The sequence below is a fragment of the Salvelinus namaycush genome, chromosome 21 (assembly GCF_016432855.1).
Source record: "Salvelinus namaycush isolate Seneca chromosome 21, SaNama_1.0, whole genome shotgun sequence".
In the NCBI taxonomy this organism is placed as follows: domain Eukaryota; kingdom Metazoa; phylum Chordata; class Actinopteri; order Salmoniformes; family Salmonidae; genus Salvelinus; species Salvelinus namaycush.
The window spans coordinates 42,923,550-42,947,370 of record NC_052327.1 but is presented as its reverse complement, the minus strand read 5'-3'; the positions used below and the strand labels follow the sequence as shown (position 1 = coordinate 42,947,370).

At 41.1% G+C, this 23,821-nt stretch overlaps 1 protein-coding gene across 3 annotated transcripts in view; it reads right to left on the bottom strand.

Moving 5' to 3' along the window:
* Window positions 1–23,821, bottom strand: part of furinb (furin (paired basic amino acid cleaving enzyme) b) — a 222,386-nt gene that overhangs the window by 25,753 nt on the left and 172,812 nt on the right. For all 3 annotated transcript variants that reach the window (XM_039017713.1, XM_039017714.1, XM_039017715.1), the window contains exons 6-8: window positions 14,730–14,818; window positions 9,830–10,002; window positions 3,399–3,611 (exon numbers count right to left, since the gene is read on the bottom strand). In XM_039017713.1, coding sequence (XP_038873641.1) covers window positions 3,399–3,611; window positions 9,830–10,002; window positions 14,730–14,818 — 475 coding nt within the window. The remainder of the gene's footprint in view (window positions 1–3,398; window positions 3,612–9,829; window positions 10,003–14,729; window positions 14,819–23,821) is intronic.

The window sequence follows — 23,821 nt, the reverse complement described above, 5'->3', positions numbered from 1 at the left end:
TTAAGAAAGGCTCATACTTTGTTCAAAACTGGCCTTTTTGCCTTTATACAGACTACGACTTCTCATTTCTGACTAATTGAAAATTTAATTTTGTTTAAAGTATCGCCCTTTCTTAAACAAGCCATACAAAGCTGGTTACAATTTCAGTTTTATCCTCCAGAAAAGAGAGAACAAATATTATGGTTAAACTCAAATATACTGATTAATAATAAAACATCCTTTTTTGATTTTTGTGTGTGAACATTTTATTATATTTATTAATGATATTATCAATAGAAACGATGGCGTTATGTCACATATGCAGCTATCGGAAATATATGGGAATGTTTGCTCAATCCAGACTTAGAACCTATTGATTGCAGCATTACCACAAAAATGGAGGATGCAAGTGGAAGAAGGTAGGGAACTTGTTTGTCTGCCATATATTAAAGATACAAATTGTATGAAAATAATTGGCATAAATATAAAAATATACCAGTTTAATTTGAGGACAAAAAATGTTGACAGCTGCACCATACAGGTGGCAAAATAAATGGGAAGAGATTTTCGATGTACCGATTCCATGGCACATGGTTAATGAACTGATACAAAAAAGCAACACTTGATTCGACACTTGAGTTTTTCAATCTAAATTATTATACAACATTCTTGCCACCAACAGGATGCTATATATATGGGGCATACAACAGTCTCATCTCTGTATATTTTGCTGCGAAGAGACAGAATCACTAGATCATGTCACGTCATGTCACGTCACAGATAGGACTGTTTCGGTTTGCCACATTTTGTTATTTTGTTCGTTGTAAGTGTTCACTGTTTTTGTGTAATTAAACATGTTGAGCACTGGCTACGCTGCGTGTTGGTCCGATCCCTGTTTCACCCTCTCTTATAGTGAAGAGAGGGAAGGCTGCCGTTACAGATCATTTATTCTGGTATTGCCCCTATGTACCTTGTTTCTGGTCACAGGTTCAGGAATGGTTAAAAAATCACAACATCCACTTAAAATTTACTTTACAAATAGCAGTGTTAGGTGATTTTATATAATAATACTTGTAGAAAAGGTTTTCATCTTTAGTTCACAATCTGTGGATACTATACGATTAGAAAGGTTCAGAATGTATGTAAAACATCACAGCACATTTGAAAAATATATGGCACATGGAAACCAAACGAGGGTGGTCTATGGTGATAGGTGGGATGGGCTGAGTGTGGCTGAGGGGTGGCATTAAAGAGCTGATGTTCGGTAATGTATTATTGTTATGTGATTGTTGTATATAAAAGTATCATGTATGTAAAATGTATGTATATGTAGCAGAAAAGCTGTAAAAAAAACAAAAAGATATGTGTTCCCCGAATGAATAGGTTAATAAATAAAAAAATAAAAAAATAGAAACATGAAAAAGTACCTAAAAAGTAGTAATGCTAAAGTTATGCATGATGAGATTTGAACTTGCAACCTTTGGGTTGCTAGATGTTCGCTTTATACACCCACCTGTCCACCCCGAGCAACCATGGTTGCTAGACATTCTCTTTATACGCCCTCCCAACCACCCTACTTTTTTTTTGCCTTTAGCTTAAGTTTGTTTTACGTAACCATACGAAACGTAACATATTATACTAAATGGAGTGTCGTCCTAGGAGGAACGAAAAGGTGGTGGAAAAGAGGAAAATGGAAGGAAAGTTGTGAGAGAGGAGAGGAGGAAAAAAGGGGGACAGAGCGTAGTTTAGAGTGTTGTGTCACTTGTCAGAGGCAGAGTTAATCACCTCAGAGTGACACAGTGACACAGCCAGACTGAGAGGTGTATGTTCATTCACCTGCAGCAGCCCTCTGGTGTGTTTGGGAGGAAAGTGGAGAAAGCGTTTAGTTGCAGGACTGTTTAAGTTAGTTGTGGTCCCTATATTGGACTGTTTGTCAGTATATTAGTCACTATTAAGCTAAAAACTCACCAGAAGCGGGTGGGCGTAGCAAGCAGAGCGAGGCGGGTGGAAAGGACGGGACAGGCAGAGCAGTGACTGTATGCTAGTAGGATAGTCCATATCTCCAATTATCTTTGCTGATAGTGATGTTGTGTTTCCATAAGCATTTCGCTACACCCGCAATGACATCTGCTAAACATGTGTATGTGACCAATAAAATTAGATTTGATAAGTGGATGAATTGGTCTAATTTAGCATGTATGCTAAAGCCTCAAACCTTAACTACCTCTTCCAATTCAAATGAGCTTGAAAGAAAGTGAATGATAACATGATTTCTATTGTTTTGTGTGACTACAGTGGCAGCGATAAAACGCAAAAATAGAGACACGCTCTAATTGAGCGAGGCATCAAAGCGGACAACCCGCCCTCCCGCCCTGCTTCGGGTTGGGTCATTATAATTCTAAACAATGCATTCTAAAATAAATAATATACATGCTTGCCTTCGGTGAGTTTAGGCCATTAGCTTGGTATGAATCAATGTCTGTTTCATGTGGAGGTTTACTCTGCTGTAGGTATGAGTGTGTTTGTGTGTCAGTGTCAATCTGTTTCTATGAGGTTTCCTCTGATGTGGGTTTTAGTGATTCTAGAGGTGTGTGCATGTGTGTATGTGTTTGTGTATCAGAGGTACTTGCTAAAGGTTTCTGGTTAAGGTTGCCGTTACTGTGGGTGTGTGGGTGGATCATTATTCCAAATTATTAGGAGACTGTTTTATGTTGTGCTTTTGTGCTTTGTTGTGTGTGATGAAGAGATCCTCCTGGATCTCGAGGGATTGCTAATGATGCCTCACGATCTGTTTCTCAATGGGGTTTCCGGAGCTGAAAATATGTGACGAGTGTAGGTGTGAAGGTGGGAGTGTGTATGTGTGTGTGTGTATCAGTGGTACTTACTATCTGTTTCTTGTTGTGGCTGCCAAAGCTGATGTCACGTCCTGACCATAGTAAGCTGTTTATTCTCTATGTTGGTTGGGGCGTGATAGTGACTAAGGTGGGTCATCTAGGTTTTTTGTATGTCTACGTTGGACTGATATGGTTCCCAATCAGAGACAGCTGTTTATTGTTGTCTCTGATTGGGGATCATATTTAGGTAGCCATTTCCTCATTTGTGTTTGTGGGATCTTGTCTACATTTAGTTGCCTGAGTGCAGAACAGTAGCGTCACGTTTGGTTTGGTTTGGTTTGGTTTGGTTTGGTTTGGTTTGGTTTGGTTTGGTTTGGTTGTCTGTTGTTTTTGTTCAGTGAGTTTCGGTTTATAAAAATTATGTGGAACTCTACGCACGCTGCGCCTTGGTCTACTCATTACGACGAGCGTGACAGCTGAAGAACATGGTGAAGGTAGGTCTGTGTGTGTGTGTGTTTATCGGGGTGTCTCAGGAGGAGTTCGGATATGCAAAGCACCCATCAAATTGTTATTATTATTACTCACTATCTGTTTCTCGTTGGGGTTTCCAGAGCTGAAGGTGGTGGCGAGGGTGGAGGAGCAGGCCTCGCTGTACCAGGGTACCATGCCGTACTGGGTGGTGCTGCTGATGGATAGGGTGTAGATGCTGTTGGTGTAACCATCACAGTTACAGCTGTCCTTCTCACGACCACCATTCCCCGATGCCCACACAAAGATGGAGCCCAGCCCGCCTCGGCCCTGGAAATGTACACATATAGGCAAGGATGACAAACAGGCTTCTAGAACACACACAAGCACAGATAACACACATACACATATTTAGACAAACATACAGTACACACAGGCATAGATAGCACACCCACACATTCAAGTGTGTGTATGTGGAGAGATGGATAGAGATGGAGTTTTTGTGTGTGTGTGTGCATGCGTGGATGCATTTGTGTGAGTTTCCGTTTGAGACTGATAGTATGAAATATTGCACCAGACAAGAATCTTTTCCCCCATTCCGTAAAAGCCTTGACATCCCTTCCCTCCCTATGATACTGTATGTTATTGTATTTCTACTGACAAACACTGTACTGCTGCTGGCATACAGTGCATTTGGAAAGTATTAAGACCCCTTGACTTTTTCTAAATTTTGTGACATTACAGCATTACTCTAAAATGTATTAAATTGTCCCCCCCCCATCAATCTACACACAATACTACATAACGACAAGGCAAAAACAGTTTTTTTGAAAATTTTGCAAATGTATAAAAAAATGTAAAACTGAAATATTACATTTACATAAGTATTCAGACCCTTTACTCAGTACTTTGTTGAAGTACCTTTGGCAGTGATTACAGTCTCGAGTCTTCTTGGGTATGACGCTACAAGCTTGGCACACCTGTATTTGGGGAGTTTCTCCCATTCTTCTCTCCAGATCCTCTCAAGCTCTGTCAGGTTGGATGGGGAGCTTCGCTGCACAGCTATTTACAGGTCTCTCCAGAGATTTTGGATCTGGTTCAAGTCCTGGCTCTGGCTGGCTCAAGGATATCCAGAGACTTGTCCCGAAGCCACTCCTGCGTTGTCTTGTGTGCTGTCCTGTTGGAAGGTGAACCTTCGCCCCAGTCTGAGGTCCTGAGTGCTCTGGAGCAGGTTTTCATCAAGGATCTCTCTGTACTTTGCTCCATTCATCTTTCCCTCGATCCTGACTAGTCTCACAGTCCCTGCCGCTGAAAAAAATCCCCACAGCATGATGCTGCCACCACGATGCTTCACCGTAGGGATGGTGTCAGGTTTCCTTCAGACGTGACGCTTGTCATGTGCCTTTTACTGAGGAGTGGACTGATTGGTGGAGTGCTGGAGATGGGTGTCCTTCTGGAAGGTTCTCCCATCTCCACAGAGGAACTCTGGAGCTCTGTCAGTGACCATCGGGGTCTTGGTCACCTCCCTGACCAAGGCCCTTCTCCCCCGTTTGCTCAGTTTGGCCGGGCTCTAGGAAGAGTCTTGGTGGTTCCAAACTTCAAGCATGATGAAGCCACTGTGTTTTTGGGTACCTTCAATGCTGAAGAATGTTTTAGTACCCATCCCCAGATCTCTGCCTCGACACAATCCTGTCTCGGAGCTCTACAGACAATTCCTTCAACCACATGGCTTGGTTTTTGCTAATGAATACATATGTAAGTTGTATTTATTTTACTAGGCAAGTCAGCTAAGAACAAATTCTTATTTTCAATGACGGCCTAGGAACAGTGGGTTAACTGCCTTGTTCACGAGCAGATCGACAGATTTTTACCTTGTCAGCCCGGGGATTTGATCTTGCAACCTTTCGGTTACTAGTCCAACGCAGGCTACCTGCCGCTACCTAAGGTAATTCTGTTTTTTATTTTGTAATAAATTTGCAAACATTTCTAATAACCTGTTTTTGATTTGTCATTGTAGGTTACTGTGTGTAATTTATTCAATTTTAGAATAAGGCTGAAATGAAATAAAATGTGGAAAAATTCTAGGGGCCTGAATACTTTCCGAATGCACTGTAATTCATAAACAATGGCAGGCTATTTACTGCTGTGGAAAAGCCAGTTAATAAAAATAATCACTTTATTACTGAATATACAGTTAGTTGACTGTGATTTGTTAGACAGATACATGAGGGCATCATTGTACTGGGAGGAGCAGCATCATGATACAGTATAATATTATCTACTGAATACACTTATATCCACCTCTTCTCCATCTTTCATCTCCATAAAGATACCATTAGTCACAACTAAATGAAACAGATTAATTGGGCCTTTCCATCACAACAGGCGGTAAGCATATCTCAATAAAGATACACTTTGAAGCTTTTTTTCTTTTCATAACCAAATATGAGAGGAGGTATACTGAGGAGAAGATATCATTTGGAGGGAGAGGGAGAGAGAAAGGAGATAGAGAGAGAGAAAATGAAGTGGAGAAAGACAACATTCAATAATTAAAAGGATATGAGCAGAGTGGCACAGTTGGACAGATATGGAGAAATAGAGGGATTGATTGAAAATGTGAAAGAGGTTGCATAAAAGAGCAGGGGAGAGAGCGAGATGAAGGGAGGGATAGAGGGGCTAGATAGGCACACACTCTACCTCACACTGCATTGTGCCTCAATTCCAGCTGAGACTGAGATGAGAAGCAGTGGAGGTGGGGGTGGGAGTGCCAGCGACATGAACAAAACAAATCATATCTCACACAAGCACATGCACACACACACGACACTGCTTAGGAAACGCAGCCACAGTCTTTATGGATTTAAAGTAGTGCTGTGAGAATGTTATTTCCTAATCCCTGTCCTCTGTGGAGGGTTTGCCCCAGCATGACTCCGTGGGACTGTCCTGCTCACCGCTGGATGGGCATTTAAAAGGCCAACAGCCCTCACAATCCCTATTTTATTCTCACCACTGATGCATTGCTTGTTTTCTTAAGGACTAAATCAACAGGTATTCCTAATCTTTCCGGGAATTCTTTCAGTAAAACTAATAATGTCCTGTTTTGCTGTAGGCATTTATTGTCTTTCCATCACTCTATTATCCTGCATGTTAGCGTTTTTCATCAAATTGTACTGGAGGCAGCTCTGCAGAGTGGTCACTAGCTGGCACAACCACAAATTCAAAACCTGACCTTAACCACACTGCTAACCCTAATGTCTAACCATAACTTCAAATTAGCAACAAAAAGTACACTTTTTCCCCATGAATTTTTACAATATAGCAAAGTATGGCTTTGCAGCTGGCCAATCTAAGACTCATAACAATAAGCGTCAACCTGCCATTAAACTAGTGTTAGATATGAGATTTATGCTATATGAATCATATGTCTTCCATTAAAACTCCCTCTCCCACATTTTTACAAAGATGGCTATTCGCTATTCCAGGGGTTCTCAAACCTTTTGGGATAGCAAATTCATCAGGGACTCACAACTTGAGTGAGATAAAAATAGCATACAAGGAGTTCTTCTATAACTTTGGCAAGTGCATGGCCGGACGAACCAAGTCTCAGGCCCTGGAAGGAACATTTTGCAGTCTTCAAGCTAATTTCCTGCAATTCCACACATTTTGCCATGAGGTAGAAAGAAAGCTTAAATTACAGTGCATTAAAACTTCTTCTTAATAGGGGGCGCTGTTTTCACTTTGGGAAAAAATCGTGCCCAAATTAAACGGCCTCGTACTCTGTTCTAGATCATACAATATGCATATTATTATTACTATTGGATAGAAAACACTCTGAAGTTTCTAAAACTGTTTGAATTATATCTGTGAGTAAAACAGAACTAATTTGGCAGCAAACTTCCAAACAGGAAGTGAAAATTCTGAAAATGGGGCTCTGTGTCAGGGCCTGCCTATTCAACTGGCTTATATTTATGGATCTGTATGCACTTCATACGCCTTCCACTAGATGTCAACAGGCAGTAGAATGTTGAATGGGGTGTCTAGCTTGATGTGAGACCGAATGAGAGCTTTTGGAGTGACAGGTCCGCTCTTTTGTCAGTATTCAACTGCGCACCAGGGAACCTGACATTGTCTTCTGAAAAGCGTTAGGTATACACGACGAAATGCTCCGGCTCTGATTTTATTGGATACATATGAGAAGAACATCATAAAGTAGGATTTTCAACCGAGTTTGACCAGTTTATTCGACGTTTATTGGGAATTTTGGAATTTTTCGTTCCAGGCGCAAAGATTTCTTGGACATGTGCCCTCCACATGGCTAGCCAAAGTTGCTAATTCGACAGAAGAAATGGACATTCTAAAACAAAACAACGATTTATTCTGGAACTAGGACTCCTTGCACAACATTCTGATGGAAGATCAACAAAGGTAAGAGAATATTTATGATGTTATTTCGTGTTTTTGTGGAATATGTTGGCTCCAACAAGGCGGAGAATTGTAGGGCGCTGTCTCACAATATTGCATGCTGTATGTTGTACTAAAGTTATTTTTAAAAATCTAACACAGCGGTTGCATTAAGAACCAGTGTATCTTTCATTTGCTGTACAACATGTATTTTTTAGTAAAGTTTATGATGAGTTTTTTGGTTAGATTAGGTGACTGTCCAAAATATCTCCAGACAATTTGGTGCATTGTGGCTACGTATTCACAATGTAAAACCATGATTTGTACCTCTAAATATGCACATTTTCGAACAAAACATAAATGTATTGTATAACATGATGTTATAAGACTGTCATCTGATGAAGTTGTTCAAAGTTTAGTGATTAATTTTATCTCTATTTGTGGGTTTTGTGAAAGCTATTTTGGCGGTGAATAAATGGCGTTGTGTGTTTGGCTATTGTGGTGAGCTAATATAAATATATATTGTGTTTTTGCTGTAAAACACTTAAAAAATCGGAAATATTGGCTGGATTCACAAGATGTTTATCTCTCATTTGCTGTACAACATGTATTTTTCATAAATGTTTTATGATGAGTATTTATGTATTTCACGTTGCTCTCTGTAATTATTCTGGCTGTTTCGGTGCTATTTGTGATGGTGGCTGCAATGTAAAACTATGATTTATATCTCTAAATATGCACATTTTCGAACAAAACATAAATGTATTGTATAACATGATGTTATAAGACTGTCATCTGATGACGTTTTCAAAGGTTAGTGATTAATTTTATCTCTATTTGTGGGTTTTGTGAAAGCTACCTTTGCGGTGGAAACATGGTGAAAACATGGCGTTGTGTGTTTGGCTATTGTGGTGAGCTAATATAAATATATATTGTGTTTTCGCTGTAAAACATTTTAAAAATCGGAAATGATGGCTGGATTCACAAGATGTTTATCTTTCATTTGCTGTATTGGACTTGTGATTTCATGAAATTATATTATATGATATCCCTGTCGCGTTAGGCTAAGCTATGCTAGTCAGCTTTTTTGATGAGGAGGATCCCGGATCCGGGAGAGAGAAGCGGTAGAGGTTAAAAAAATGGGGAATACAAGAAGTATTGAGTTGAAATATTTATAATTGGTAAACTACTGTGAATACCAATATCCCTGTGAGCATCCCAGACCCATGTTGCCCAGAGTTAAGAACATAAATTGTAGATTAATAATATTACATTGTATTGTTTTACAACCTCTAAAGTTATTCCACAGATCCCTTGGCCAAAATGTGTTAATATGTTGTTGTTAGTAATATTCATTAAAGATTTGTTATATATATTTTGATTTCTGGCCACGGACCCCACTTTGAGAACCCCTGCTCTATTCCACTCCTGTCTAAATCCGACTATGCGTCAGCAATTTCTCTCCCATTTCTTCTCTCCCATTTGTCATTCCACCATTGTATTAATGGGTTTCTGTTAATGTCCCATGCTGACACATGAGGAATGGTCTCGTTAACCTCAGATGATTTGTCCAATCCATCTGGGGCTCACTCCATCAAACCCAATGGGCCTGCTCGGACTCAGAGGGCAGGGGAAGAAACTAGGCGAGGGGATTGTATGTGATTCTACGAGATGTGTATGATGTGTATGACATGAATATTGTATTGGGTGTTCTGGCCTGGAGTACCAGGTGTGACTATCATGTCAGGTCTACAGCGTGCTCTCTGCTAAGCCAATAACATAGACTCTCAGTAAACCCATCAAATAAGATAGTTACAGTTCTGGCGTGACATGACAGTAATTCCTGCTGGTGCTCCAGGCCAGAACACGCTCTAGATCAAGTATGGCGGTTGCATCACTTGTCAGAGTTTTACTTTAGAAACACTTTATACTGGATATCATAATGGAAAACTTAATCATCTTCTAAGATAATTTGTGAGTATGTGTGTATAACGTAGAATTTGATACAGCAGTACGGTGAGTCCAAGACTAGTTTCCCCTCTGGGACAATACAGTTGATCCTATCCTATCCTTTCTATGTGTGCTTCTTTGAAACAACATCTGGTAGGTATGTATCATGAACCATGTTTGCTCCAGTAATGACTGACCTCAGTGACTCCTCGGAGGAAGGCCTCCTTGGCTAGCTTGGCGGGGCCATCTACCGTCTTCCCATCATCCTCTGGGCCCCAGCTGGCGCTGTAGATGTGGATGTGCTGTGAGTTCAGGCTGAGGGAGTGGGCCTCCACCATGTCTGTCACCTCCCCGTCCAGCATACGCACACCTGAACACGCACGCACACACACACACACACACACACACACACACACACACACACACACACACACACACACACACACACACACACACACACACACACACACACACACACACACACACACACACACACACACACACACACACACACACACACACAAGGTCAGTACACAGATGGAGAGATAGAAAGAGTGGGGGGTGAAATAAGAGGGGAAATAAACTAAATAATACAGGCAGGGTGAGACAGAAAGGGAGAAAAAGGTGAAGGTGACAGAGAGAGAGACATCATGAGAGGAGAAGTAGCAGGGAACGGATCAAAATGTACAGAATGGTTACCTGGAGGAAAATGTGGGAGGGTTATGATTTTTCAATTTCAGTCAAGGGGAGAGTTTAGTATTTTTTAAATCTAGTCCAGGGGAGGGTCATGTCGTGTCAATATTTCTCAGTGTTTTAGAATTAGTTGTTTATTAGGCTATATATCGATGTCTGCCTGATGCCGCCCCTCATCTCTGATTCACCGCTGGGCACGCAATATCAATTGCGCCTATAGGCTATTTAATGTGGTCTCTATAAAATGATCCATAGCCTATTGACTATAGCCTACGAAGTGCATGCTCGGAGAAGCACAGAGCAAAATTATATTTCTAAAATAGCTGCTGGGATGGTGTAAATAAAACTAGGCTGCATTACACACTGCAATGGATATGCCAACCCTGAGCCCCGGCCTCCTCTGCTCTTGCTGATCAAAGATGTTTTGCTGTGCTGTGTAGGGCTACGGTGGCAGTTCAGGAGGAGAGTCAAAGGTTTCTTCCGAAAAATTATTTTTGATTAGGCCTAGTCCAAAATCTTAAGCACAGACAAGCCTATAGGCTATGTTCTGTTCAGTTTGAGAAGGAGAGCATGAAGATGAGAAAGAGGACCGGAGGCCAACTTTGAAACACTATATATACAAAAGTATGTGGACACCCTTCAAATGAATGGATTCAGCTGTTTCAGCCACACCCATTGCTGACACATGTATAAAATCGAGACAGATAGACAAACATTGGCAGTAGAATGGCCTTACTGAAGAGCTCAGTGACTTTCAACGTGTCACCATCATAGGATGCCACCTTTCCAGCAAGTCAGTTCGGTCAAATTTCTGCCCTGCTAGAGCTGCCCCGGTCAACTGTAAGTGCTGTTATTGTGAAGTGGAAATGTCTACGAGCAACAATGGCTCAGCCACGAAGTGGTAGGCCACACAAGCTCACAGATCAGGACCACCAAGTGCTGAAGCGCATAGCGTGTAAAAATCGTCTGTCCTTGGTTTCAACACTCACTACCGGGTTCCAAACTGCCTCTGGAAGCAAATTCAGCACAATAACTGTTCGTCTGGAGCTCCATAAAATGGGTTTCCATGACCGAGCAGCCGCACACAAGCCTAAGATCTCCGACAATCGTCGGCTGGAGGGGTGTAAAGCTTGCCACCATTGGACTCTGGAGCAGTGGAAACGCGTTCTCTGGAGTGATGAATCACGCTTCACCATCTGGCAGTCCGATGGACAAATCTGGGTTTGGCAGATAGCAGGAGAATGATACCTGCCCCAATGCATAGTGCCAACGTAAAGTTTGGTGGAGGAGGAATAATGGTCTGGGGCTGTTTTTCATAGTTTGTGCTAGACCCCTTAGTTCCATTGAAGGGAAATCTTAACGATTCTGTGCTTCCAACTTTGTGGCAACAGTTTGCAGAAGGCTCTTTCCTGTTTCATAATGACAATGCCCCTGTGCACAAAGTGAGGTCCCGTGCACAAAGTGATGTCCATACAGAAATGGTTTGTGGAAGAACTCTACTGGCGAGCACATATTCCTGACCTCAACCTCATCGAACACCTTTGGAATGAATTGGAACACCGACTGCGAGCCAGGCCTTATCGCCCAACATCAAAGGGGGGGAAAAAAAGGGGGGACCATATCATAGATTTTTATAAAAATAATATAATTCTTGCCCATGATGTATTTATCACAGTTATTGACCTCACAATTAGCCAGATTCGAGTAACTTACTTTGTGGTGCTGAACCTTGAAGCAGCCGCCACGGCACAATCAATCGGTAATGGACAGCTCATGGTGCTGAAAGTAGGCAAATCCGAGTAGGCATAATTAATTTAAACCGTCTTTATTTTAGTTAGACTTCATTAAGAACAAGAGGGCTTTGTCGTGGAGACTATTTCTTCCTATTTAAGAAATAAGAGGTAGGCCTACCTGTTTGACAGACAAAATTAGGTCATAGGCTGCTATATACATAGATTTTTCGGGTCAATTCAACCACCCACCATGCACTCTTTAAAAAGCCTACCTCTGTGTCAGTGAAGGGCTGTTAAGTTAAAACCAGGACTCAAATTGAGGGTGGTTTGAGAGGGTATGCCATAGGCCTACCTTTTATTAAAGAAAATGGCAAAAAGCTCAGGCCTACCCCTTGTTAGCTTCAGATTTTGAAGAAAATTTCTCTCAGCCAATCATCAGTAATTTGTGTAAGTGCTGTGCTTGTTGAATGTCCTTCTTAAAATTGAACAAATCCGATTATATAAAGTGATATATAACAACGCTGGTCCACAATGCTTTATGCTAGAAACAAGCTGCAAAATACCCAGGAAAGACGTGACTCCAATGCATATGGGTATATCATTGTTTCGTTTCTTTGACATTCAGAGTCTTACTTTGCTTGGGACGTAATCTAATTCTGTCACTATCAATTGATTAAGCTATTCACTTTCTGCAAAAATAGAAGATGTTTAAACCCAGACAGCTTTAGGGAATCACTTGTAACTTTCTCTCATTGGGTGAAGCCACGGAAGAAGAGTAGCCAGCAGTTAATGCTTAAATGTTTCTGTGTTGGTAGGCCTACTCTGTCATGGGTGGAAATGACGTCTCAGATTGAATTATTTGCAAACAGAGACAGTTTTGTTGCAAACAAGACACACGGATTTGGCATTGGAGAAATATGAGATTAACACATTCTCCTATCTCGCTGTTCATTCTTAGCCTGTAATTTTGGTAATTTGTGTGATATAAAAAAAAGATTCCACTAATATGTAAAATTACGTAAAATTGCATGACATTTTTATAAAGGCTATTTTTTCATCGGACCTGCAAATACGATGATAGATTAATTTTATGCTTTTACTATATAGGAGATCTTTCCACCCCGACTCTTGTCCACGGTTGTCTGCGAACCCACAACCTTCTGGCCCGCAGCCCTGTGAGCTATCAAAATTCCTGCATTGCCATGTAATACTTACAGGACGAAGAACAGTTTCTAAAACTGCATTTCTAAGGCTCTGGTCTGTCCAAAAAGTGAGGGTAAACTGCTATCCACTTTGTTTTAATTATTATTTTGGGTATAGGGGAGGGTCACTTGTTTGTTTTCAAGTGCTCAGGGAGGGTTTAGGTCAAACATATTTTGCTGAAAGGAGGGTCATCCATTTTCATTTCAGAGAGATCAGATTTTCTCCATGTAACCCTTATTGTAAACAACATTCACTCCCTAGGAGTTATAAACATGATGCAGTTGGGAAACAAAGCCTTGTGTGTCTGGCTGTCATACTGACAAACACAGACTGACTGGGGAGACAAAGGGCTTATGAGCCTGTCACACTGCCAGACGTGATGAGCAATTGTTCTCTCAGACACACACACACACACACACACACACACACACACACACACACACACACACACACACACACACACACACACACACACGCACACATACATACACACTTTGGCCATTAAAACAAGAGTCAAGACCTTCTCCTTCAAGAAACCACCCGGTAAGACAACAGACAGACAACTCACAAAAAACACAAAAACAACACAACATTCCTTCTGACGAATGAGTGTGGGAGAGTTAATGGTGCCTCCAACAGCGTCTGTGACCTGAGAGAAACAAACCGGCCCATCTTTTATCATAGTACCTGAACTGGCCCTGTCTGCAGCTTTGATGTGGGCCGCCTCAGAACAGTGCTCTGAACAGTAATGGGAGCAGAACGCAAGAAATTAGCCATCGTAAAATAAGCCTACTACTGTACCTGACTAACTAACCCCAGGTTATCTGCTGCATCACTGAAACTGATGATAAACCACAAAAAGACAAATACACACTCTAGTCTAGACAACCAGGCCCTGCAGACGCACACACTATCTAAAAGCTGTGAGCCGTGGGAGATGAGTGTTGGTGTGTGTGGGTGTGTGTGTGGAGACACACACCCGATGGGGAACGAGGCACACAGCAAACTGTGTTGTTTATTAACAATTGTGTAATCCTGGGACATGGGCAGATTGTCAGAGGAATAATATATGTGTGGAGCAGGAGCCAATGAGCTGTTAGAGCAGGAGATGCATGCTAATGAAGACTAGGAGTAGGAGAGTTATGGCTAACATCTGTGGAGGGGACTGCTGGGGACTGCTCTCAGGGCTCCACTGAGTCTTGTTGGCTGGCTGCTTGTCTTTGACAGAGTGCTTAGGGACACAAGTTGGTAAGGGCCAGAAAGTGGCTTGAAAGAATCCATTAGACTGATTAGAGTACTTGTCTTTGACGAAAGATGAGAGACAAAAGTTGGTAAATATTCAGAAGTGACGGATAGCAAGTCATGTTCTACTGAACATGACTCCGGTTCAACTGACAGTAGACCCAAGACAACCAATCATTGTTGGCCATTGGCAAAGCCTCCTTCAATTCCAGCATGCCTCACTCACCTCCAATTTTGGTGTTGTATGCCACTCCCACCCCACATACATTGTTGTTGGCGGCTGCAGCAACCTCCCCAGCACACCGTGTTCCATGTCTAGATGAGCGAGACATACAGAAAAAGAGAGAGACACAGAGAAAGAGAGAGACACGGAGAGAGAGAGTGGAAGTGAAAGAGAGACAGACAAAAAGAGAGAGAGAGAAGAGAGCAGTTAGGATTCATGACCAAAAACACTCCTCTCATCTCAACTACCCTGAACAGTGCAGGGCTCTTCAAAAACAATATCTCCCAGAACGACTGCTAAAAATACACAGCAGCACACCACGAATAGACAAAAAACACATGGAGGGCCAATGCTGCTGAAGGACCTATAATAAGCAATTACAGGCAAACACTCCCCACTGGACAGAAAGGAAGGGAAAAAGACCATGAATACATTCTCTACCAAGACCTTGTGTCCAATTTGTCTATAACCACCAATTCCCCTTTGCACAGAGAATGGGAATGAATAACATGAATCTGGGTGGAAGGACAAGAGTTCTCTACAAGGTCCCCAGCTAGCACATTTGGAACCTTGGAAGTATGTTTTTGGTGTCACATTGGTTCTGATAATAGAAGTAAAAATTATACCTTATTGAATGTTTCAATTAGACTTTTAATAACACTGCTAGCTTATTTAACTTTTTTTCAACTCCAAGCACAGATACAGTAAGACGCATTGAAATGTATTTGCTTAGGCATTAATGATGCAAACAGTTTTTTTTTATTGTGACACGGCATCAGTGAGATTTGAACTTATGATTGTTTGTTCTCTATCCATGGAATTAGGGATGCGCCACCAGGCTGGAGCTAACTTGCCATGTTTTTTTACGCATACAAAACAGTTCATTACAGTCTATTCAAACAGACCCCATTTCAAAGGAAACAAGCACTCATTAAGAGTGGCCAATTAGTGGATGCGGCCAACACACCTGAACACACTTAACAAGATAGAGGATAGAGAGAGTTCTGTTGATGCTATATGTTTTTAAATAACATTCTTGGGACATTTTCTGAACATTACTAAAGTTTTCTTGTGTTTTTTTATGGAACGTTTTCTTCATGTTCTTAGAACGGAATGTATACTGAATAAAAATATAAACGCAACATGTAACAATTTCAAAGGTTTTTCTGAGTTACAGTTCATATAAAGAAATTAGTCAATTGAAATAAATGAATTAGGCCTTAACCTCTTGAAGTTAAGCTATGGATTTCACATGACTGGGCAGGGGCATGGGAAGGCATAGGCCCACCCACTTGGTAGCCTGGCCCACTCACTGGGGAGCCAGGCCCAGCCAATCAGAATTAGTTTTCCCCTGCAATAGGACTTTATTACAGACTGAAATACTCCTAAACACAGTTTATGGTAGACAAATGAACATTCAATTCTCTGGCAACAGCTCTGGTGGATATTCCTACAGTCAGCATGCAAATTGCACGCTCCTTCAAAACTTGAGACATCTGTGGTATTGTGTTGTTAATTAGCTTCTTGATATTCCACACCTGTCAGGTGGATGGACTATAAAGAATAAAATGCTCACTAATAGGGATGTAAACCAATTTGTGCACAACTTTTCTTCTGGGATGCTTACTTGCTTTCATTGCTTTACTGGGAAACGTAGCAGCAGTAGATGTGCTCATGTTCTTTATGTTAGAGCAGGGTGAGCTGCTCACAGTGGACTTGCTCTTAGGGCCCACCGGCTCAGTGCTAACAGTATAACTCTGGTTCATAGGCACAGAATTACTGCATACAATAGCTGTAGAATCAGTAGAGGCATTCAGGGCAGTTAATTAGGTTACTTATTTTGTGTCTACCAACACACCTGGTGTAATGTACATTTTCTGAAGCATTATGACAACTCAGCGGCACAATGGTAGAGATTAACTGAGCTGGGCTTGGGTCATTGATAAGTCATTGTCTCAACGCAGCCTTATAGTGCTGTGAAAGGATCCAGGATCCCAAATGATTTGGGTGGATCCCATCCTCCTTATAAATCCTCCTTTTTGTTTCCAAAAGGTATTGAAATTGTCAACAAAAGTTACACCTATTGAGCTGCAATAATCACATAGCCCGTTGTGAAGAGAAAGAATCCTGCTAAAGCGTTCAATCCCGCGATTCAGAGATGGCAGAGGGCCAGATATGATGGGTCTTTTGTTAGTGTTTAGCAGAGAGTCAATCAACTCTTTAAAATCCAGTTTCAACTTTTCAAAACTGCCCTTCATAATGTAATTAAAACCCACATGGACTACGATAGAATCGATTTCCATGTCCTGATGTAGTGCATTCGGGAGCAGTTGAGTAATGTCATTTACTCGAGCTCCGGGATAAGACATTGTTTTTGCACCAGGAACGGTCACATTTCTTACCATGGAGCTGCCCAGAATCATGGCTGGCGAGAAGGGCGAGGAAATCTGCACACTCTCACGCTTCTCAAGATTCGGAGAACTCTTTATGGATGGGTGAGAGGCAGGATAACTTGAGCCCATTGCTCCCAGCACCTGTGGCAGGCCTCCGACAGATGGAGAAGCCCCGCTCGAACCAGAGCAGGGAGGGAAGGTTGTCAACGTTGACTTCAAATTCGTAGTTGTAGGCACTGCGGCCGCAGACACAGGCCCCCCCAGCGACGAAGGTGCAGGAAGATCAGGCTCCAGGACGGCTAAACTATTCGTTGTTTATATCCTCTACGGGCCTCTCGTTGGGAGTGTAGTTTGTGTTGAGGCTGTAGATCCAGACAGATTCCCTTTGAAGAAGTTTCCTCTCAGTGTCCCCTCCCCTGCATGACATCTTGACCATTTCTATTCCAATTTATCTCAGAGTACTAATAGGATGTCCAGCTTGTACAAAATGAGCAGCAACCTGATTTTTTTGTCTCACCTGTCCGTATATTGCTGTGGTGCTCACTGATCCGTGTCTTAAGGCTTCCATGGGTTTTCCCTATGTAAGACAGACCATAAGGACAATTCAACATGTAAATAACATTGGTGGACATGCAGGTAATCAGGCACTTGATCTTAAATCTTTGTCCTGTGCGGTGGTGGGTAAATTGGCCACATTTGTAATTACCCTCCTGAACCTTGTCCCCCCAAAAAATAACATACGTGGGGGATATTTAAAAATGGGTTTCAATAATAATATCAATAATGTACCAGTGCTTCCTGATAATGTCCTTAAATGCTTTCCCCAATGGTGAGTATTGGGTGAAGCATGATGGGACATGTTCTGCTTTTTCTTTGACTTTTAGTTGAAGACTTTCCAACTGTGTTGGCATGTTTACCCAATTGTCTTTGTACCCCCTTTCCTTAAACCTTTGTGTGAGGTCCATGGTCTGTTACTGATAAGAAGCATCAGAGCTGCTAATTCTTCTGATGTGACTGAATTGACTTATAGGGAGGCTTTTAATAAGTGGAAGTGGATGAAAACAACCCGATTACCAAAAAACTCAGTCAATCTCAAATGTTACCAGTCTATATACTAACATCCCCCATCAGGGCGGCCTTGAGACCCTCAAGTTCTACCTCAATGAACGTCCACCTAATGCTCTTCCCAGCACCAATTGTATTGTGGACTTGGCTGAACTGGTACTAACCTCCAACTATTTTCTCTTCAGAGGAGACTTTTTCCTCCAGAACAAAAAGACAGCGATGGGGAGCACTATGGCTCCTAATTATGCTAACATATATCTAGGAATGTTTAAAAAAACAGGTGGTGCTGAAAAAGTCTCCTCTGAAGAGAAAATTGTTGGAGCTTCCACCCTCACCTGGGATATGGATGCCTGATGAAGACCTAAGGGTCGAAACATTGTTGTAAATAAATATCACCTGGGAGCATGAGCAGCAGTGTGCAGCGTTTTCCTTTCTGTTTTCCATGAGTTTGCCTACAAATCCAGCACCTGTGGAAAGTACCTGGATGTGCGAATGTTCTTCAGCTTTTGTCTTTTATTTCAGCTCATGAAACATAGGAACAGGACTTTACATGTTGCGTTTATATTTTTGTTCAGAGTACACTGTACAGTATATGTTTTTAAATAACATTCTTCGAACGTTTTCCTAACGTTACAATATTTTTCTTGTGGTTTTTATGGTAAGTTCTGAGAACGGAATTTGAAACTAATTGATGTTAATTTAAAGCTAATTGATGTTAACATTTCTCAAAATATTCCCAGAATATTGGCAACAACTGACATAAGACAACCATACACTGTCTGAACATTCTGAGAACTTCGCTTCAGTCACACCATTTTTTTAAAACATTCCTAGAATGTAGTCAAATCTGACATTAAATAGAACCACATTGGAACTTTTGTGGAATGTTCTTTGGAAGTACTGAAATTCCCACAGAAGAACGTTTCTTAACGTTCTCAGAACAATTTGAGAACATTCCCAATGTCAAACCAGTTGGAGAACATCCCTAGAACATTACCAAATTTAAAATAAATATAACCATGTTTGAACTTTAAAGAAATGTTCTGTTAAAGTAATGAAATATCAAGAAAATAACGTTTTTTTGTCAAGTTCCTTAAATGTGCTGAGAATGTTCCAAAGCCAAGCACCTATCCTGTACAATTCCTAGAAAGTTTTGGGAAAGTTGTATCCAAAATAACCACAGGATAAACACGATCTCACCAAGCTCTATGAAACATATCGTTCTCAGAACGTTATGTGCTAGATGGGTCTTCTCCACTCTAACAGAATGGAGAAGGTAGCCTGGGGTGTCAGGTAGCCTAGTGGTTAGAGCATTGGGCCAGTAACCGTAAAGGTTGCTAGATTGAATCCCTGAGCTGACAAGGTAAAAATCTGTTGTTCTGCCCCAGAACAAGGCAATTAACCCACTGTTCCTAAGCCATCATTGTAAATAAGAATTTGTTCTTAACTGACTTGCATAGTTAAATAAAGGTTCAATAAAAAAAAGAACAGGGCATTCACTCCCACCAACACACCAGGCTAACACTTGGTGTTGTGGAATGAATATGTAATGTGTACTGTTTCATATCTCTACAGTTCTGTGGTGACAGAGCTTTCTTTGAGATGCAGTACAAATATATCTAATCTTTTAGATATTGACAAACTGGAATAACCTCAAGACAGGCCTCATTACAAACAAATGTGATGTGAAACCTGAAGGACATGGTACTCTCTAAAACTATGATGGACAGTCTCTGAATGCAGGCCATCAGAGAGAGATATGGGATAATATTGATATGAATTAATTATTTACTGTGTCCTTCATCAATTATATGAGCTGTGTCTTGTGTAAAGAGACAGGTGATCTAAGGACGGCAGGTTCATCACATCTCTCAGCTCTACTTTGCTGCTGGCATGCCGTTGGGCATCATGCACGCACTTGTCATGACGTGCCCTGGGCTGGTAGATATGCAGTATTGAAAGAGTCTATCAGAACAAAAAGCTTCTCTTAGTTTAAAACTCCTAATCCCCAAAATGGTAGAACTAAACAATATTTCTACTTTTGAGAATGTGGGAATGGTCTGTGGACACTTAAGGGACAGTCATGTCGAGTGTGTTTCATTTGGTGATCTCATGAAGGACAGGAAACACACATAACTGTATCTCTTAAAGTGTACATTTTCCAGCTGTCAGGTTTACATCTAAATATTGTGAAACATATGTGATTAAACATGAAACTATTTGTGAAAAGATGTAATATGATGTTAACTTTCTAAATGAGAGTATGGATATTCATATAAAGATTAACTAGTCAGTGGCCACGCCCACGCCCACGTGAGCCAAGACATTACGTTGGTGTCATGGAACCGCCCTTTTCTACTCCAGAGTATAAAATCACCCGTGACGAAATTTGCATTTCATGCCAAAGAGACACACGGTAAGCCGGACGTCTCGAATGGTTAAGAAGTCAGAGAACGCCGGGACACGGAGACCATACAGCTGTAGTTTGGCTACACGGCTGGAAATGGTTAAACTCTGAGACTATTGATCACTACAGAAAGAGCAAATCTTAGACGTATAATTACTAGTTTGCAGCTAGAAATTACGTAAGTCTAGAACGAGAATACCGGCAATCGCCGAAGCATCTATTCTATGAGAACATTTCCGAATGGTACTCTGAAGTATCCATTCTAAACCCCTACAACAACGAAAGACATTGTGACTTCTGGGAAAGTTAACCAGAGACTGATGAACTCTACAGGACGATTGAGTGTTTTCAACGGAGAGACAACAACGGCATACGGGCGTAAATATAAATATACATTGCAATTAACCTCGAATGAGCGTCCGTTCATGTGCAAAGGATTAGTATTTCAATTAATATAATTAGAGACTGTGTGTAGTGAATCCATTTAGTCTTTCCTGCTCTTTCTCAGTCCCCACCCCTTTCCTTTGTCTACCAAGCCGTCATATCGGCGGAGCCCGCTAGGGACTTATTCGTTGTATCATTGTTAGTAACCAAGATCTACTGTTTGTTTGTGATATATTTCTGTGATTATTTAGTTAGTAAATAAATAATTAAGCCAATTTGTATATTTCTGATTAATTATGGAAACTAGGATTCGTGCAGATAACCAAGAATTGTATGACGTTTAGAATGAGACTAATGAGGTAACAATTAATAATGAATTAATAGAAGACTAATTGATCAGATATTAAAATATCTGAATATCTGAAAATTATAACTTTGTAATCTCAACATTTTTCGTGGTGCGCCGACTTCCTAGTTAATTAATGTTTACATGATTAGTTTAATCACGTAATAATTAAACCTAGAGAACTGATTTGATAAATATAAGTCTTCACATTTAATGATAGTCCAGACACGACACACTCTCGGGCTGGCCGATATAGTTTTTTTTGTTACTTTCTATAACGGTACTTGAATGTTTGGTTTGTTAAATGTATTACACTGCATGTAACATCCATTTTTATAGTTTACTCCGCTACTTGAGTTATCTCTCTCCGCTCTCTCTCTATGCCGCTTTCCACACAGACCTCACACACAGACCTTATTTTTGGTTGAAGTTGAATTGAAATCACTTAGAATGTATGTGTTGCCACCCTAGGGTCATGCACTCATGAAGCAAATTTTGACCTTTCATTATTCAAAAACATAATGCTTTAGTCCATTTCCATCTAAAATGATCCATGAGCACCAACATGTGAAGTTCATATGAGTATGTCAAATTGGGTGTCAAATGTAAGTTAAGAATCTGTATTTGAGAAAATTAAGGCATCTATACATTCTTCAACCAAACATTTGGAATAAGCAAATGTTTTGATTTCTGATCAAAAATATGTTTCAAATGTTTTGTTGCTTTGGCTCTGTACTCCAGCTCTTTGGATGTGAAATGATACAATGTGAAAACTGTCAGCTTTAATTTGAAGGTATTTTAATCCATATCGGGTGAACCATTTAGAAATGTTTTGTACATTTTAGGGGACCAAAAGTATGGGGAAGAATTCACTTAGGTGTATTAAAGTATTCAAAAGTTTAGAATTTGGTCCCATATTCCCATCAAGTTTATGACTACAAACCTGTTGGATGTATTTGGTGTTTGTTTTGGTTGTGTTTCAGATTATTTTGTGCCCAATAGAAATCAAATCAAATCAAATGTTATTGGTCACATACACATGGTTAGCAGATGGTATTGCGTGTAGCGAAATGCTTGTTCTTCTAGTTCCGAGAGTGCAGTAATGTCACGTCCTGACCATAGAAAGCCTTTATTTTCCATGGTGGAGTAGGTCAGGGCGTGACTGGGGGGTTAGTCTAGTTTATATTTTCTATGTGGGGTTCTAGGTTGTTTTTTCTATGTTGGGATTTTGGTATGATTCCCAATTAGAGGCAGCTGGCTATCGTTGTCTCTAATTGGGGATCATACTTAAGTAGCATTTTTTCCACCTGTGGGTTATGGGATATTGTTTTGTTTTGAGTTAGTGGTGTAGTCATGGTTCGTTGTTTGTTAGTTTATTGTTTATTGTTCAGTCTTTGGCTAAAGTTTCACTTCTTTATTAAACATGTGGAACTCTACGCACGCTGCGCCTTGGCCCGTTAATTCTACAATCGAACGTGACAAGTAATATCTAACAAGTCCACAACCACTACCTAATACACACAAATCTAAGTAAAGGGATGGAATAAGAATGTTGACATAAACTCAGCAAAAAAAGAAACGTCCCCTCACTGTCAACTGCGTTTATTTTCAGCAAACTTAACGTGTAAATATTTGTATGAACATAACAAGAATCAACAACTGAGACATAAACTGAATAAGTTCTACAGACATGTGACTAACAGAAATGGAATAATGTGTCCCTGAACAAAGGGGGGGTCAAAATCAAAAGTAACAGTCACTATCTGGTGTGGCCACCAGCTGCATTGTGTACTGCAGTGCATCTCCTCCTCATGGACTGCACCAGCATTACCAGTTCTTGCTGTGAGATATTACCCCACTCTTCCACCAAGGCACCTGCAAGTTCCCAGACATTTCTGAGGGGAATGGCCCTAGCCCTCACTTTCCGATCCAACAGGTCCCAGACGTGCTCAATGGGATTGAGATCCGGGCTCTTCGCTGGCCATGGCAGAACACTGACATTTCTGTCTTGCAGGAAATTACGCACAGAACGAGCAGTATGGCTGGTGGCATTGTCATGCTGGAGGGTCATGTCAGGATGAGTCTGCAGCAAGGGTACCACATGAGGGAGGAAGATGTCTTCCCTGTAACGAATAACATTGAGATTGCTTGCAATGACAACAAGCTCAATACGATGATGCTGTGACACACTGCCCCAGACCATGACGGACCCTCCAACTCCAAATCGCTCCCGCTCCAGAGTACAGGCCTCGGTGTAACACTCATTCCTTTGACAATAAACGCGAATCCGACCATCACCACTGGCGAGACAAAACCGAGACTCGTCAGTGAAGAGCACTTTTTGCTAGTCCTGTCTGGTCCAGCGACGGTGGATTTGTGCCCATAGGCGACATTGTTGCCGGTGATGTCTGGTGAGGACCTGCCTTACAACAGGTCTACAAGCCCTCAGTCCAGCCTCTCTCAGCCTATTGCAGACAGTCTGAGCACTGATGGAGGGATT